At 45.0% G+C, this 16,489-nt stretch overlaps 1 protein-coding gene across 1 annotated transcript; it reads right to left on the bottom strand.

Annotated features, from left to right (window-relative positions):
• Positions 1-274: 274 nt before the first annotated feature.
• Positions 275-5,354, bottom strand: LOC123993904 (extracellular calcium-sensing receptor-like). Its single transcript, XM_046296377.1, has 12 exons — positions 5,244-5,354; positions 4,829-5,090; positions 4,428-4,719; positions 3,920-4,162; positions 3,660-3,758; positions 3,183-3,498; positions 2,927-3,099; positions 2,541-2,771; positions 1,675-1,798; positions 1,387-1,580; positions 991-1,269; positions 275-864 (listed from the first exon to the last, which is right to left on the bottom strand). The coding sequence occupies exons 2-12, from the start codon at positions 5,044-5,046 to the stop codon at positions 415-417; spliced, it is 2,619 nt and encodes an 872-aa protein (XP_046152333.1). The 5' UTR covers positions 5,047-5,090; positions 5,244-5,354; the 3' UTR covers positions 275-414.
• Between the last annotated feature and the right edge of the window lie 11,135 nt (positions 5,355-16,489).

Genomic DNA, 16,489 nt, shown 5'->3' with positions numbered 1-16,489 from the left:
CTTTATTGGTATTGTTCATATAGACGTATTTCATTCTGACACATTATAAGAACACATTCTAATATTAACAAAGTAATATAGTGAAGTTAGAGCAGGAAATTAATATGTCATCGAGCCCTAAATCATGATGTGAGTATGTTTAAGTTAATATTTGGACATCATGTGTTTCTTGGTGGTTTCTAATTGGACATCATGTGTTTCTTGGTGGTTTCTAATTGGACATCATGTGTTTCTTGGTGGTTTCTAATTGGACATCAAGTGTTTCTTGGTGGTTTCTAATTGGACATCATGTGTTTCTTGGTGGTTTCTAATTGGACATCATGTGTTTCTTGGTGGTTTCTAATTGGACATCATGTGTTTCTTGGTGGTTTCTAATTGGACATCATGTGTTTCTTGGTGGTTTCTAATTGGACATCATGTGTTTCTTGATGGTTTCAAATTAGACATCATGTGTTTCTTGGTGTTTCTCTCTGGTCTCAGAAGGATGATGTAACATTTTGGAGCAAACAGACAGAACAGCAGCCCAAAGCTGGAGGCCAGGATGGCAAAGATCTCTACAGCTACTGTGTACTTCCCAGGAGAGCTGACGTAGGCAGGGACGAAGGAGATCCACACGGCACAGAAGATCAGCATGCTGAAGGTGATGAACTTGGCCTCGTTGAAGTTGTCTGGGAGTTTCCTGGCCAGGAAGGCTAAGAGAAGACAGAGGGAGGCCAGAAGGCCGATGTAGCCCAGCACCAGAGAGAAGCCGACCACAGAGCCCACCTCACACTCCAGAATGACCCTCGGGCCCCGACCCTCTCTGCCCCTCCTCTCAGCAGGTCGGGGTGGAGCTAAGGCCAACCACAGCACACAGATCAGCACCTGTTTAAGGGAATGGAGGTGGATGGAAAACTAGTTATCTTAATGAGTTATCTTGAAAACAAATAATATGATCAATGAAGGAAACAACTACATTCCCATAGAATACAGGAAAAAATAGATGTTAACCTGGATGAGTGTGCAGAGTGAGATACCCATCCTCTGCTGGGTGGGGCTGAAGTATCTCATCAGGTTCTCTCCAGGCAGAGTGGCCCTGAAGGCCACCAGCACCACCACAGTCCTGCTGAGCAGACAGGAGATGCAGAACACAAAGCTTATACCAAACAGGGTGTGCCTCAGCATGCACGTCCATGGATTCGGCTGGCCAATGAAAACCAGTGCACACAGGAAGCAGATCTTGAGTGACAGCAGGAGCAGGAAGCTGAGCTCAGAGTTGTTGGCTTTCACCTGGAATGAGACAGAGAAAGATAATTTACACAATGACATGTCAAAAATCCCATCCTTATATGACACAATCTCATCTCTGTCCAGTACCTCTATAAATGATCATATGATTCAACTCACCAGGGCCGTGTGACGGTGGTAGAGGAAGGTGGCCAGGGCACCGGCTGTGAGTGTTGCCCCGGAAACTGAGATGACAGACAGGATGACCCCCATGGTGTCGCTGTAGGAGAGGAAGTCCACCAGCTGGGCGATGCAGGCCGTACGATCAGGGTTGGACCAGAAATGCTCTGGACACCTAATACAGTCATCTGACCCTGATAAAGAAGGAAGAAGAATGAGGAGTCCAAATAAGGACCAACCAGGCTTGAGGAAAAATATGAATTGGAATCAGAACCATTGATAGACTACCTGTTGTGTTGCTGATCTCTCCCTCTGCACAGGACAGACAGTCAAAGCAGCACACAGGCTTCCCCTTCTGTACCGCATGCCTGGTACCAGGGGGACAGTCAGCACTGCATACAGACACAGGGACCTACCAGAGGGGGGAGAGGATGAAGCCATAATTTTCAAAATCATTGCTATTATCATAATTATTACACAGACCGGCAGGCTTGCTGGAACCCTCTGGGGATTATGTCAGGAAAATGACCACACAAATATCTCAAATTCAGTGTAATTTAACTCCAGAGTTGCACTGCAGTCTAAGGAGCATTTGAGTGCAAGAGGTGTAACTACTGTCCCTGGTTCGAATCCAGGCTGTATCACATTAGGCGGTGATTCAGAGTCCCATATGGCGATGCACAATTGGCCCAGCATCATGCCAGGGTTGTCTGTCATTGTGTATTGTTGTTCTTAACTGACTTGCCTCATTAAATAAATGTTAAATTAAAATAAAAGATGTCGATGTCAGAGCTTTCACTCTGAGGTCAATTCCTGTTATCCATTTGATCTACTTCATGTCTTTCTCTTTTCTGTATGGTTGCCTCAGGGTGATAAAAGAAAAAATTATCACGCACGCACACACACGCACGCACGCACACACACACACACACACACACACACACACACACACACACACACACACACACACACACACACACACACACACACACACACACACACACACACACACACACACACACACACACACACACACACACACACACACACACACACACACACACACACACACACACCAAGCTGCATCAAATTCGGCCGTGATTCACACAAACATTCCACTCTGCCTCAATGACACCAAACTGAACAGTTCTCACCTCATCTCCACTGCCCCCACCCCACACCACTTTATCCATGTCGATGTGAAACTGGTCGTCCGATCCCCCAGAGGACAGATAATGTCCGACCTGGACAAACTCTGCCGTCCCCTCGGGGGTCACATGCCAGTTTATGATGTCATAAGAGGCAGGCGGATCACCATTCATGTCGAAGTGGAAAGATTCCCCCACAGGAGTACTGAAGTTCACTCCCCTCAGATAATGAATAATCTCAAAGAGAAAAGGGCATTGGAACAGGATTAAGAGTTAGAACCAGTTGTGGCTTTTGTTCTTTAGAACTCAAACCTTACAAAGTGTTTCCACTGTATCCTGACTGGAAACATTAGTGTTCTTAACTTGAAAACAGATCCACATGTTATTCTCACCTGGCTGGGCTGAAGCTTCCTGATATCAGGGCAATGTTCACCATTAAAGACTCTGTCCCCTGGTCGACAGGCCATCATATCCTGTATGGCGTAGGCGATGGCGTACACAGCCTTGTACACATTATAGCTGGCTCTCAGCTGAGACACGTCAGCATACTGGCTCTCCCCCTCACCTAGGATTGACACTTCATTTTACTGAAATAACATTGGGAACTAGGACCAAAAAACAGAGCTTTAGGTGTAAAGTCTCCCTCACGTATGACCTCTGACCCAGTACACTGTCGCCTGGACGGCAGTGTCACGCTGGGGTCGACCCCCAGAGAACACCCAAACATCTCCTCCCACAATTCTCTCAGGAAGGGGTCGGACTTCTGGTAGTCCCCGTCTGGATGGAGGCGTGTTAGGAAAGTCCCCAGGCCAGGAATGTCAGCTTTCTTCAGTGCAAAACCGATTGTCCCGGCAAGAGAGGGCAGGTTTTTCGGGGAGGCGATAGTAGAGTAGGTGACCCAGGCCTCTGAGGCGATCCACTGCTTATCTGTAATGTTCTGACGGACAACCTCTTCCATCAGGGCCTGGAGAATGAAATCGTTAAAAAGATCAAGATAATCAAGCTGAAAAGCATAATTATCAATTAGGAAATTATTGTGTCTGTAAAGGGCATCAAGAAGACACAAGGACACTGCTACAGCTGTGTTACAAATCATTAACAATACTCTGACTGGTAACTGCTCACCCCTGAATGACCTGTGAATCCTACAAATGCCACCACCACTCTGGCAGTAGATCCTTTGATGGTGTCCACTATGTGCCTGATCTGTCTCTTAGACGGTACCTTGGAGATGACCATCAGTGAGAGAAAGGGAAGAGAGTCAGAGAAAATCAGAGAAAGCGTATATGTTAGACTGGAAGAGAGGGGGTGTCAGAGTGAAAGAGAGAGAAAGATAGAGCAAAAGAGAGAGTGTACATTGTCAGATCATCAGAGTGAGGTCGTACCTTGGGAATGACCTCAGAGTAAGCGACACACACCCCAGATCCCTGGAGCTCTTGGAGCAGCAGCTGAACCCCAAACTTGCCATAGTCTCCATCCCCTGACAACAGCCCCACCCACACCCAGCCCAGCTGACGCAGCAGCTTGGCCATGCCCCGAGCCTGGAAGGCATCGCTGGGTACCGTACGGAAGAATGAGGGATACCTCCAGGTGTCACTCAAACACGCACAGGTGGCAAAGTAACTCACCTGGGAGAGAAGAGAGAGAGAGAGAGAGAGAGAGAGAGAGAGAGAGAGAGAGAGAGAGAGATTGTGAGAGAGACAGCGAGAGAGAGAGAGATAGAGAGAAAGAGAGAGAGAGCGAGAGTTAAGGATAATTATCATTTGTAAATGACAGAGAGCAGAGGGAGAAGGAAAGTAAACGTTAGAGAGAGAGAAATCTAGATGGAGATTGAAATGTAATGTGAAAAGAGTCATCATCTCATCCCAACCTGTAATCCAACCCCTGCCTCACCATGGGTAAATCAAACGGCCCGAGGGTCTGTGCCACCACGATGGAAGCTGAGGAGCGGGCATCCCCGATGATGACGGGAACCTCAGGGGTTGTGCCACACTCTGTGCCCACCACGGAGGCCTCCTTGCCGGTCACCATGGCTAGGGCTGCCCCCAGGGTGGTGCCCTCTGACAGGCATGTGTCAGAAGCCAGGAACCCCAGGGTGAGGTTAGGCAGGAGGCCTGGGTCACGGTTAATCTCCTCCACAGCAAAGATCATAGTCTGGAGCCAGCGGTAAGCACGCTGGTTGAACCTGACAGACGGAAGAAAGGAAGAAACAGAGAGATAGGAGGTAACTGAATACACATTACCTTCAGGTGAAAACACAATGACAAAAAGCTGTTATCACACAAGCTGCATACATTGTACAGGTAGAATTTTCCTTAATGCTCTTGAACTCCTGCTCTGGTAGAGGGGCTTCTACATGGATGGGGAACAGGCCCCCAATGACCACATCTCCTGCCCGATAAACACTGCCGGAGACGGGCTTAGCTTCCAGCCGACAAGCCCCCTCTCCACCTCCATCCAGACCCCAGACATGGAGACAGTAGAGCAGCCACAGCCAACCACACAGGCTCATCACCTGCAGAGAGACAAGTCTGAAGACTGGGAGAGTTCCGTCACCTGTTGGAGAGAGACCAAACCAAGACCTTGCAGACAGAACACTCTGTAAACAGAACGATATTAACAAAAAGTGCCATCAGTGAAGATATACACCACAGCCACCTGTAACCAGATGTGAAAAAACAGCGATTGACACACAAAATCTTGTTCTACCTCTGCCCTATCTGGAAAAGCAAGCCTTATCCTGGTGAGACAGACAGACAGAGAGAGAGAGAGGATGAGTGTCTGTCAGTCTGGCATCTCCTGCAGAGAGTGTGAGAGTGAAAGAGGGAGAGGAAGAGGAGAGAAGGGGAGCTTCTGATATAGGGAGAAATGAGCCCCCGGCTAAAAAACAAGCACACGGCCACCAGGGGGTGCTTGTAGGGAGGATGGGGCAGGAGGGGGTTAATTGGGGACTTGTTATTGGAGGATAACTTGGGGAGCAGGTAATTGGGGGTAATTGGAGAAAGCCTGTGAGGATGATGTTATTGAAGGTAATGTGTAGTACAGGAGATACAGTATCTGTTCTTCAACAACATCTGATGGATCCATTCAGACAATATTACATCATACTGTACTTTAAATTATTTTATTAATTGTGGCTAAATGGATTGGCGAGATGGGTAGAGAGTGAGAGAGAGAGAGAGTGAGGGAGAACGAGAGAGCGTGAGAGACAGAGAGAGAGATAGAGAGAGAGAAGTCATGCAGAAGAACAGCTCCTGACTTTTTATAACTTTCTGGTTGTCAAGAGTGAGTTTAACACGTGTGTCAAATGTGCCAGCTGGCTTACCATCTAACTCCAACTGTTTACTGGTGGTAACCATGGCAACACCAGCAGCAGCAGACTGAGAGACTTTCTCCCCTTTTTTTGAATTTCAAGCAGAAATCAAATCAGAGAAGGGAAGAATCCATTTTAAACACAGAATTCTGCTGGAGAACCGGGATACTTTCTTTGCAGACTGCTCACACAACAGGACTGTTACAAACCTGTTATTTTACACAGACCACACAAACCACACTACAGCTAGAACCAGGCATTTCAAAGAAAGGCATCTGCAAGGGAAGGCAAATACACATTTTTGAGGACAGCAAGAAGGACCAGGAAAACAGGTTTCTGAGGGTAAACATGCACCAGAACGGCACTATCATGGTCCAGGGCAGTGACGCTGCACTCAGATCTTTTGTGGAGGACTTCCCCACCCTAAGGAAGATAGCGGAATCCAAAAAAGACAAGGACAGCCCCCGGACATCTCTCCTAAGGCACACCAACAGCACAAGCCCAGGCCCAGACCTATACCCACACAACAGTTCTATCCTGCCCCCTACCTGCCTACAACCAACATAGTCAAGACCCCCATCAGCCTGCTGAGATACAGGCTCTCTCTGTTAGAGTTAGAGGTATGGGTTACTGACCTAAAGGAGCAGCCCCTCAGCTACACCACCTACAGCCCAGACACAGAGCTTCTACAGGACAGGATCAACCAGTGCAGGTCCCAGCTGAAGAACTCTGTCTAGGAGCTGAGAGAGAGCCTTACCATAGCACTTGAGGAGGTAAAAGCCACCATGAGGAGAGAGCTGGTGCAAGTAAAGAAGATGTTAAAGGAGTTGTCTGTCATCAAGAGGGTGCCACAGCAGATAAAGCAGACTGTAGAGACTCCTAGAGAGAAACTGCCTATCCTCACCAACCCTTCACCCACACCCCCAGTCAGCAAGGAGGTTCCCCCACACACACCCCTCCTTCTACACAGACCCTGTGCACCCCAGCCCCAGACCGTAAACCAACTACTCTGGTAAAACCCACTGAGGTGGCCATCCTCATTGACCCAAATGGGAAATTAATCAAAGAGGATAAACTCTTCCCCGACAACAAGGTGTCCAAAATATGGTGCCCAGCCTGACATTGACACACCAGGCCACGTAGTGAGATTTAAAACCTCTTTGGGCTGAGATCCCGCTAAGGAGATCGATATGACAACAGCCAGTGAAAGTGCAGGGTGCCAAATTCAGAACAACAGAAATCTCTGAATTAAAATTCCTCAAACATACAAGTATCTCATACCATTTTAACGGTAATCCTGTTGTTAAAAAAAAATCTCAGTATGCGTTACGTTCAGTCGTTCCAAAACATCCGTTGATTTTGCAGAGAGCCAATTTACAGAAATACTCATAATAAACATTGCTAAAAGATACAACTGTTATGCATGGAACTTTAGATAAACTTCTCATTAATGCAACCGCTGTGTCATATTTCAAAAAAGCTTTACGAAAGACCAAAACAACCGAAACAAGTATCCGCCATGTTGTGTAGTCAACAGAAGTCAGAAATAGCGTTATAATTATTCACTTACCTTTGATGATCTTCATCAGAATGCTCTGCCAGGAATCCTAGTTCCACAACAAATGTTTGTTTTGTTTGATAAATGTCCATAATTTGTGTCCAAAATGACTCCTTTTTGTTTGCACATTTAGCCCAGTAATCCAATGCTCCAAATGCTCAATGCACGATTGCTTAGTTCAGACGAAGAGTCAAAAAAGTCATATTACAGTTCGTAGAAACATGTCAAACAATGTATAGCATCAATCTTTAGGAGGTTTTTATCATAAATCTTCAATGATGTTCCAACCGGAGAATTCCTTTGTATTCAGAAATGCAATGGAACTCATGCAAACTCTCACGTGAATGGGCATGGTCAGCTCCTGCCACTCTGCCACTCTGCCAGACCACAGTAGAAGCATCAAACAAGGTTCTAATTAATTTTGACATCTAGTGGAATCTTTAGGAAGTGCAATTTGACCCCAAAGACACTGCATATTCGATAGACAAAGAGTTGGAAAACTACAAACCTCAGATTTCCCACTTCCTGGTTGGATTTTTTCACAGGTTTTTGCCTGCCATATTTTTGTATTTTTTATTTTACCTTTATTTTACTAGGCAGGTCAGTTAAGAACAAATTCTTATTTTCAATGACGGCCTAGGAACAGTGGGTTTAACTGCCTGTTCAGGGGCAGAACGACAGATTTTGTACCTTGTCAGCTCGGGGATTTGAACTTGCAACCTTACGGTTACTAGTCCAATGCTCTAACCACTAGGCTACCCTGCCGAGTTCTGTTCAGGGAATTTTTATCTATAATGACTAATTATGTATACATTTCAGTCAGGATGTACTAATCAGAAAACTATTATGTTACTGTACATGTATGAATTGTCTTTCTTGATCCCAGTACTGAATATAATGTGGTGAATGTGGTCAGGAGTTTAGAACAATGACGGTCTGTTCCTTGGTACAAATGAATTAACTATATCTCCAGACTGACTAGAATGCTGATCTACACTGGCTGACCTTGGCTCTAGGCGAGGAGGGAATGCTTGAAAACTATAGAGCCTTTCTAGCAGTGTCAAGAAGAGACGGAACATTTAGAAAACGCTGACGTCATTTTCAGTTTATAACCTGTGGTAAAATGTGTAAGTACTGAGTACTCTCTTGAATAAACTCTGCTGTCTGATTTTAAGACTGGGCTCTGTCTATCATTATAGAATAAGGGAATTACAAATCCTTATAAATTGACAGAGTGTTTAATTTTGATTGGGTATTAAAACATAGAGCAAATTAATTCCTTTAACAATTGGTCCTTCGAGCCGGTGCTTGAATATTCTGAACAAATACAATGGGTTTCTATCTTGGGTTTTAACCAAAATCGATAGGAAGGAAACAGGTCTGAAATTGACTTGTGGTAAGGTGCAATACCATAAATAAACTAGAGCTTAATAAATCCTGGTTTTGCAAGCCAGAAGGTTATTAAGCAGGGATATAGTACGCATTGGAGAATTAGGACTCTTGTTCCATACAAATAGGATAGCCATTAATTCAAAAGACATACCTAAATAAAGTTTGAACCTGAGTAGTCTATCTGTATATGGGAAGTAGTCTGACTATCAAGAAGTAGTAGATAAGATATATATAAAACAGGTGAGGATAAATTAGTCTTGGTAAGAAGGCAGGGTAATTCTAGGCGAACAGAGTAATTGAACCTGTACGATGATGAAATAAATTAATATCCAAATAAGGAGGAGAGGGAACCAAAATCTAAAGTAATGGGATAAATGTTATGCAGGTGAATGAGGACCCAAAAGCGACTTGGCGAAAACAGAGTTTTTAATCCAGTAAAGTTACTTTACAAACAAAAGGCATAATACTACTCGTAATGACGAGAACAGACTGGAGACTTGATCAAGAACTGCAGGTTGCCTCGGGAAGGCACTTGAACGTAGCAGACTCAGACACCTGCTCACCACGCAGCATCTGAGGGAAACACGACACGACAGGGCAATACATAGACACAGCACGGTGAACAATAGACAAGGATCCGACAGGACAGGAACGGAAAACAAGGGAAGAAATAGGGACTCTAATCAGGGGAAAAGATAAGGAACAGGTGTGGGAAGACTAAATGATGATTAGGGGAATAGGAACAGCTGGGAGCAGGAACGGAACGATAGAGAGAGGAGAGAGAGGGAGGGGGAGAGAGAGGGATAGAAAAAGGGAACGAACCTAATAAGACCAGCAGGGGGAAACGAACAGAAGGGAAAGCATAATGACAAGACAATCTAAGACAAAACATGACAATAAAAGCCAAATCTATAGACAGAAGGTTCCATGCGAGAGGGAAGCCTGAGAAATAGTGGTGTGAGATAACGATTATTAGCGTTCTTTAAAAGCCCTCTGACACAACCAGAAAATAAGATATTAACTAGGGATTTACAACCCCTGGGCTTATAGTTGTAAGGTAAGACCTAATATCTGATTCAACAGTCAAAGCTATTGATAAGATTTCCATAAAAGATACACACACATAGTCAGACAGAAAAGGACTAAAGTAACTAAGTAACTGTAAATTGCAAATTTATAGAAATGCACGCACATAGAATGTAAAATTAAATATAGAAAGGCATAGATAAGTGATTAAATACCATAGCTACTAGTAACGGTAAGGATGTTTAGAAATTCCTCAAAGGAAGTGTCGGAAACTAGCGGGAGATTACCGTTATAGGAGAACAAAGAGAATGGAAAGGAGGCGTCCAAAATCTGACTCAGACAATGAACCTGAATGGAAGCTGATATTACTAATATAGTAAGGGAATACCCCCCTGAATTGGACAAAAATGAATGGGAAGTCATTGGCATCGGACAAACCATATACACATTGTCCAATACCACCCAATTCGGCGTTGATTCATGCAAAGTGTATTGCAAATGCCATATGGCAATTGCCAGTTGTAAACACTTTAAAAATCCAACAGGTGGCGAATCCGCTCCACCTTGGTTTTTCATATTGGAAATGTAACCCAAGTCAACATCCAAAAGCAAAATTTGGAAAAAATGATTTTTTTGTCAAAAACTTATCACCCCTTTAAAAAAGTGCTTTCTGGACCGTTTTTCGAAATTCTTTCAATTTTTTTGTCAGTTACACATGTGTAAGAACTGTATGAATACACTTTTGTCCAATTTTATTATCATCATTTTTTTTTTACATGCGCATAAGGAATATGTTTTGTCCATTTACAATATGATTTCATAGGAAGTGAAAAGTTGAAAATGTGAACTTTTTTTAAAAACGCATCACCCTCGTAAAAAAGTGCTTTCTGGACCGTTTTTCGAAATTGTTTCAATTTTATGTCAATTAATCTTGTGTAAGAACTGTATGAATATGCTTTTGTAAAATTGTATTATCATAATTAAAAAAAAAACTTTTTTAAAACTTGCATAAGGAATATGATTTGTCCATTTACAATATGATTTCATAGGAAGTCAAAGGTCAAAGTCAAAAGTCACTTTTTTTGGGGCCAAATGCCAAATGCCAAAATGTCAAAAATCCTGCAGAAATGCAAAATTGACTGGCCTGATGAACTCGGGATGGCCGGGCAGTGATAGTTGTTCCTTTCCATCACTCGTTGTGTATCATGTCCATTTGGTGATGTTTTTTTCACTATAGAATCATATTGCAAATGCACGTGCATTTGCAATATGTTTCAATGGGCATTTACCATCACGAATTTGGCATGCTCAAAAATCCTGCAGAAATGCAAAATTGACTGGCCAGATGAACTCGGGATGGCCGGGCAGTGATAGTTGTACCTTTCCATCACTCGTTGTGTTGATGTCATCATGTCCATTTGTTTATATTTTCTCACTTTTGCAAAGTCACTGTGCATTTGCAATATGGTTCAATGGGCATGTACCATCACGAATTTGTCATGCTATAAAAATCCTGCAGGAATGCAAAATTGACTGGCCTGATGAACACAGGATGGCCTGGCAGTGATAGTTGTTCCTTTCCATCACTCGTTGTGTTGATTTCATAATGTCCATTTGGTGATGTTTTTTCACTATAGAATCATATTGCAAATGCACGTGCATTGCTGTGCAACTGGTAACCCAAAAATAAAATTATGGTTGTAAATGCATTTACCGGGACTCCTATTGTTCATGGCCGCTATGGGAGTACCCTACTACGGCCCTCTATCTATGGGGGCCGTCCTGAGTGCTTTATGGACTGTTTAAAATATTCTGATGGATACGCATTGTTGTGCAACTGGTGATTGAAAATAGGCACCTGGTAACCCAAAAATAAAAAAATATGGTTGTAAATGCATTTACCAGTCATTCTGATATTAATGCTCGCTATGGGAACACAGGATGGCCGGGCAGTGATAGTAGTTCCTTTCCATCACTGGTTGTGTTGATTTCATCATGTCCATTTGGTGATGTTTTTTCACTGTTGAATCATATTGCAAGTGCACGTGCATTTGCAATATGGTTCAATGGGCTTTTACCATAAGAAATTTGACATGCTCAAAAATCCTGCAGAAATGCAAAATTGACTGGCCTGATGAACACAGGATGGCCTGGCAGTGATAGTTGCTCCTTTCCAACGCTCGTTGTGTTGACTTCATCATGTCCATTTTGTGATGTTTTTTTCACTGTTGAATCATATTGCAAGTGCACATGCATTTGCAATATGGTTCAATGGGCATTTACCATATGAAATTTGACATGCTTAAAAAATGCTAAATTGACTGGCCTGATGAACACAGGATGGCCGAGCAGTGATAGTTGTACCTTTCCATCACTCGTTGTGTTGATTTCATCATGTCCATTTGTTTATGTTTTCTCACTTTTGCAAAGTCACTGTGCATTCGCAATATGGTTCAATGGGCAGGTACCATCACGAATTTGTCATGCTATAAAAATCCTGCAGGAATGTGAAATTGACTGGCCCGATGAACTCGGGATGGCTGGGCAGTGATTCTGGTTCATCTCATTGGCTCGTTAGGGTTGATTTCAGAATGTCACTTTGCTGATGGTACCTCACTGTTTAAACATATTGCAAATGGAAAAGAGTCACCAGCAAGTCACCGTCCAACAGTCAATTAGATATAATTCTGACACCAAACTGATACAAACTTTCACTAAACCCACGTTTTCCAACTCGTTTAGTAGCCAACTATCACATACTTCAGAGCTGGCCCAAAATTCACATCGCCTTCGGTTCAATCCATAAAAAAAACATAAAACACGTAGTTACGTTCTAGCTGCGGGTCCATTTCTTATGTTATGTGTAGGCCTAGCTGAGGCGACCCCGAATCCCAAGTTTCGGCCCGATCGGTCATTTGGTGTCCGAGCAAAACCCTAATTGGTGCTGAAAATCCATTTTTTTCCATGACTTGCTACGGGGTCCTTGAATGAGCTATCGGACAGAAACGTTGGGGTCTGTCTATATGGGCCGATACGGTCGCCATGCACCTAGTCTTGCGACTCTGGGACATTTCTAAATGTTGTCATTTTCGTGATGCAAAAATGAATTGAAGTCATTGCAAATGTACGAGGCTATTTCTTGGTCCGAGAACGTTCTAGAGCCATGTAACTCACCACGCACTATCAACCTAAGGTCTAGAATAGGATTCTAAAATTTCGGAACTCTAGGTCTGACGGTTCTTTAAAAGTTCCAACAAGGCCGATCTGCGGCCAACAAGGCAGAGTTCATCTCAGCCTATGCCTCCCTCCAGTCCTTCGACTTCTTGGCACTGACGGAAACATGGATCACCACAGATAACACTGCCACTCCTACTGCTCTCTCTTCATCCGCCCACGTGTTCTCGCACACCCCGAGAGCTTCTGGTCAGCGGGGTGGTGGCACCGGGATCCTCATCTCTCCCATGTGGTCATTCTCTCTTTCTCCCCTTACCCATCTGTCTATCGCCTCCTTTGAATTCCATGCTGTCACAGTTACCAGCCCTTTCAAGCTTAACATCCTTATCATTTATCGCCCTCCAGGTTCCCTCGGAGAGTTCATCAATGAGCTTGATGCCTTGATAAGCTCCTTTCCTGAGGACGGCTCACCTCTCACAGTTCTGGGCGACTTTAACCTCCCCACGTCTACCTTTGACTCATTCCTCTCTGCCTCCTTCTTTCCACTCCTCTCCTCTTTTGACCTCACCCTCTCACCTTCCCCCCCTACTCACAAGGCAGGCAATACGCTCGACCTCATCTTTACTAGATGCTGTTCTTCCAATAACCTCATTGCAACTCCCCTCCAAGTCTCCGACCACTACCTTGTATCCTTTTCCCTCTCGCTCTCATCCAACACTTCCCACACTGCCCCTACTCGGATGGTATCGCGCCGTCCCAACCTTCGCTCTCTCTCCCCCGCTACTCTCTCCTCTTCCATCCTATCATCTCTTCCCTCTGCTCAAACCTTCTCCAACCTATCTCCTGATTCTGCCTCCTCAACCCTCCTCTCCTCCCTTTCTGCATCCTTTGACTCTCTATGCCCCCTATCCTCCAGGCCGTCTCGGTCCTCCTCTCCCGCTCCGTGGCTCGACGACTCATTGCGAGCTCACAGAACAGGGCTCCGGGCAGCCGAGCGGAAATGGAGGAAAACTCGCCTCCCTGCGGACCTGGCATCCTTTCACTCCCTCCTCTCTACATTTTCCTCCTCTGTCTCTGCTGCTAAAGCCACTTTCTACCACTCTAAATTCCAAGCTTCTGCCTCTAACCCTAGGAAGCTCTTTGCCACCTTCTCCTCCCTCCTGAATCCCCCCCCCCCTCCTCCCTCTCTGCAGATGACTTCGTCAACCATTTTGAAAAGAAGGTCGACGACATCCGATCCTCGTTTGCTAAGTCAAACGACACCGCTGGTTCTGCTCACACTGCCCTACCCTGTGCTCTGACCTCTTTCTCCCCTCTCTCTCCAGATGAAATCTCGCGTCTTGTGACGGCCGGCCGCCCAACAACCTGCCCGCTTGACCCTATCCCCTCCTCTCTTCTCCAGACCATTTCCGGAGACCTTCTCCCTTACCTCACCTCGCTCATCAACTCATCCCTGACCGCTGGCTACGTCCCTTCCGTCTTCAAGAGAGCGAGAGTTGCACCCCTTCTGAAAAAACCTACACTCGATCCCTCCAATGTCAACAACTACAGACCAACTCGCTGTTGGCTGGGCTCCCTGCCTGTGCCATTAAACCCCTACAACTCATCCAGAATGCCGCAGCCCGTCTGGTGTTCAACCTTCCCAAGTTCTCTCATGTCACCCCACTCCTCCGCTCTCTCCACTGGCTTCCAGTTGAAGCTCGCATCCGCTACAAGACCATTGTGCTTGCCTATGGAGCTGTGAGGGGAACGGCACCTCAGTACCTCCAGGCTCTGATCAGGCCCTACACCCAAACAAGGGCACTGCGTTCATCCACCTCTGGCCTGCTCGCCTCCCTACCACTGAGGAAGTACAGTTCCCGCTCAGCCCAGTCAAAACTGTTCGCTGCTCTGGCCCCCCAATGGTGGAACAAACTCCCTCACGACGCCAGGACAGCGGAGTCAATCACCACCTTCCGGAGACACCTGAAACCCCACCTATTTAAGGAATACCTAGGATAGGATAAGTAATCCTTCTCACCCCCCTTTAAGATTTAGATGCACTATTGTAAAGTGACTGTTCCACTGGATGTCATAAGGTGAATGCACCAATTTGTAAGTCGCTCTGGATAAGAGCGTCTGCTAAATGACTTAAATGTAAATGTAATGTAATGCAGGCAGTGTATTTCTCTACGCACCTCTATGGGTCCCTACTTTCAAGCTGTGTGTGTGTGTGATTTAGTTTTCCTTTTAAATTTTATGGGACAAATGACTGATTTACAGTTCATGGGGGTTGCCTAATCACATATATGAAGTTTTGGAAAAATCTGACTTTTTTAACCCCTCGAAACAGCCCAAGAGACACCAATTATGGCACTTCCGGTTGGCACAGGATGCTATACGTCAACACATATCCTCACTGGGGTATATTTTTACAGAATCCTGAGTTTTAAGTCCTTATGTTAAGAATTGACTGATTTACACAGGGTTGAATGCACTATGTCTATCAAACTGCAGGCAGTGTATGGATCAACACTGATAAGGTGATTTCAACCACTTCCTGTTGCTCCAGGAAGCTTGGAATTGGCACAGGTAGACCTCATAGTGGTCTGATGGACTGTCATAGAAGACAGGTTCATAAGGCATTCATAACCCACATGGGCTTCAGGTTCAGTGTAGAGGTGCAGGCAATGTATTCCTATGGGGAGAGAAGTCAATGCAAACTGTTTGATGTAAACACCTTCTTTTAACTGGTAAGGGTTAATGCCACACGGTCAAGGTTAGGCTTGCACGGATCTGGAGGACCTTAGGAACGTACCTGAGGTCGAATTGTGCATCTCACCTTAACGGTTCTCTCACTGTCACCCAAAAGCAAATGACATTGAGGGCCAGCCTTCATTTTGGGCCTACTTTTCTAATGGTCGCTGTGCTTAGACCGAGCGAGCTATGGTCAAGCGGGGCATCTTGTTGAACTCGGCACGGCCTATAGAATATGGAAATGCCATTGTAAGCTTTGTGTGTCTTTAAGCACCGCACTTTGTCACTCCATCCTTGCTGTGTGTGTGTTTCTGTGTGTGTGTGTGTGTGTGTGTGTGTGTGTGTGTGTGTGTGTGTGTGTGTGTGTGTGTGTGTGTGTGTGTGTGTGTGTGTGTGTGTGTGTGTGTGTGTGTGTGTGTGTGTGTGTGTGTGTGTGTGTGTGTGTGTGTGTGTGTGTGTGTGTGTGTGTGTGTGTGTGTGAGAGAGAGCTTTTCTTTGACATCTGTTGGGAGAAATGACTGACTTACAGTTTATGGGGGTTGCCTAATCACACATATGAAGTTTTGAAAAGATCTGACCTTTTTAACCCTTGGAAACTGCAACTGTGACACCATTTAAGGCACTTCCGGTTGGCACAGGAAGCTATAAATAAACTCATATCCTGATGGGGTATGCCTTTACAGAATCCTGAGTTTTAAGTCTTTACGTTAAGAACTGAGTTATTTACGGCGGGTTTAGTGAGTGTGTGTTATTTCA

Source organism: Oncorhynchus gorbuscha, linkage group LG13 (assembly GCF_021184085.1).
Source record: "Oncorhynchus gorbuscha isolate QuinsamMale2020 ecotype Even-year linkage group LG13, OgorEven_v1.0, whole genome shotgun sequence".
Lineage (NCBI taxonomy): Eukaryota > Metazoa > Chordata > Actinopteri > Salmoniformes > Salmonidae > Oncorhynchus > Oncorhynchus gorbuscha.
Note: the sequence above shows the minus strand (reverse complement) of the source record. Positions and strands in the feature narration are given on the sequence as shown.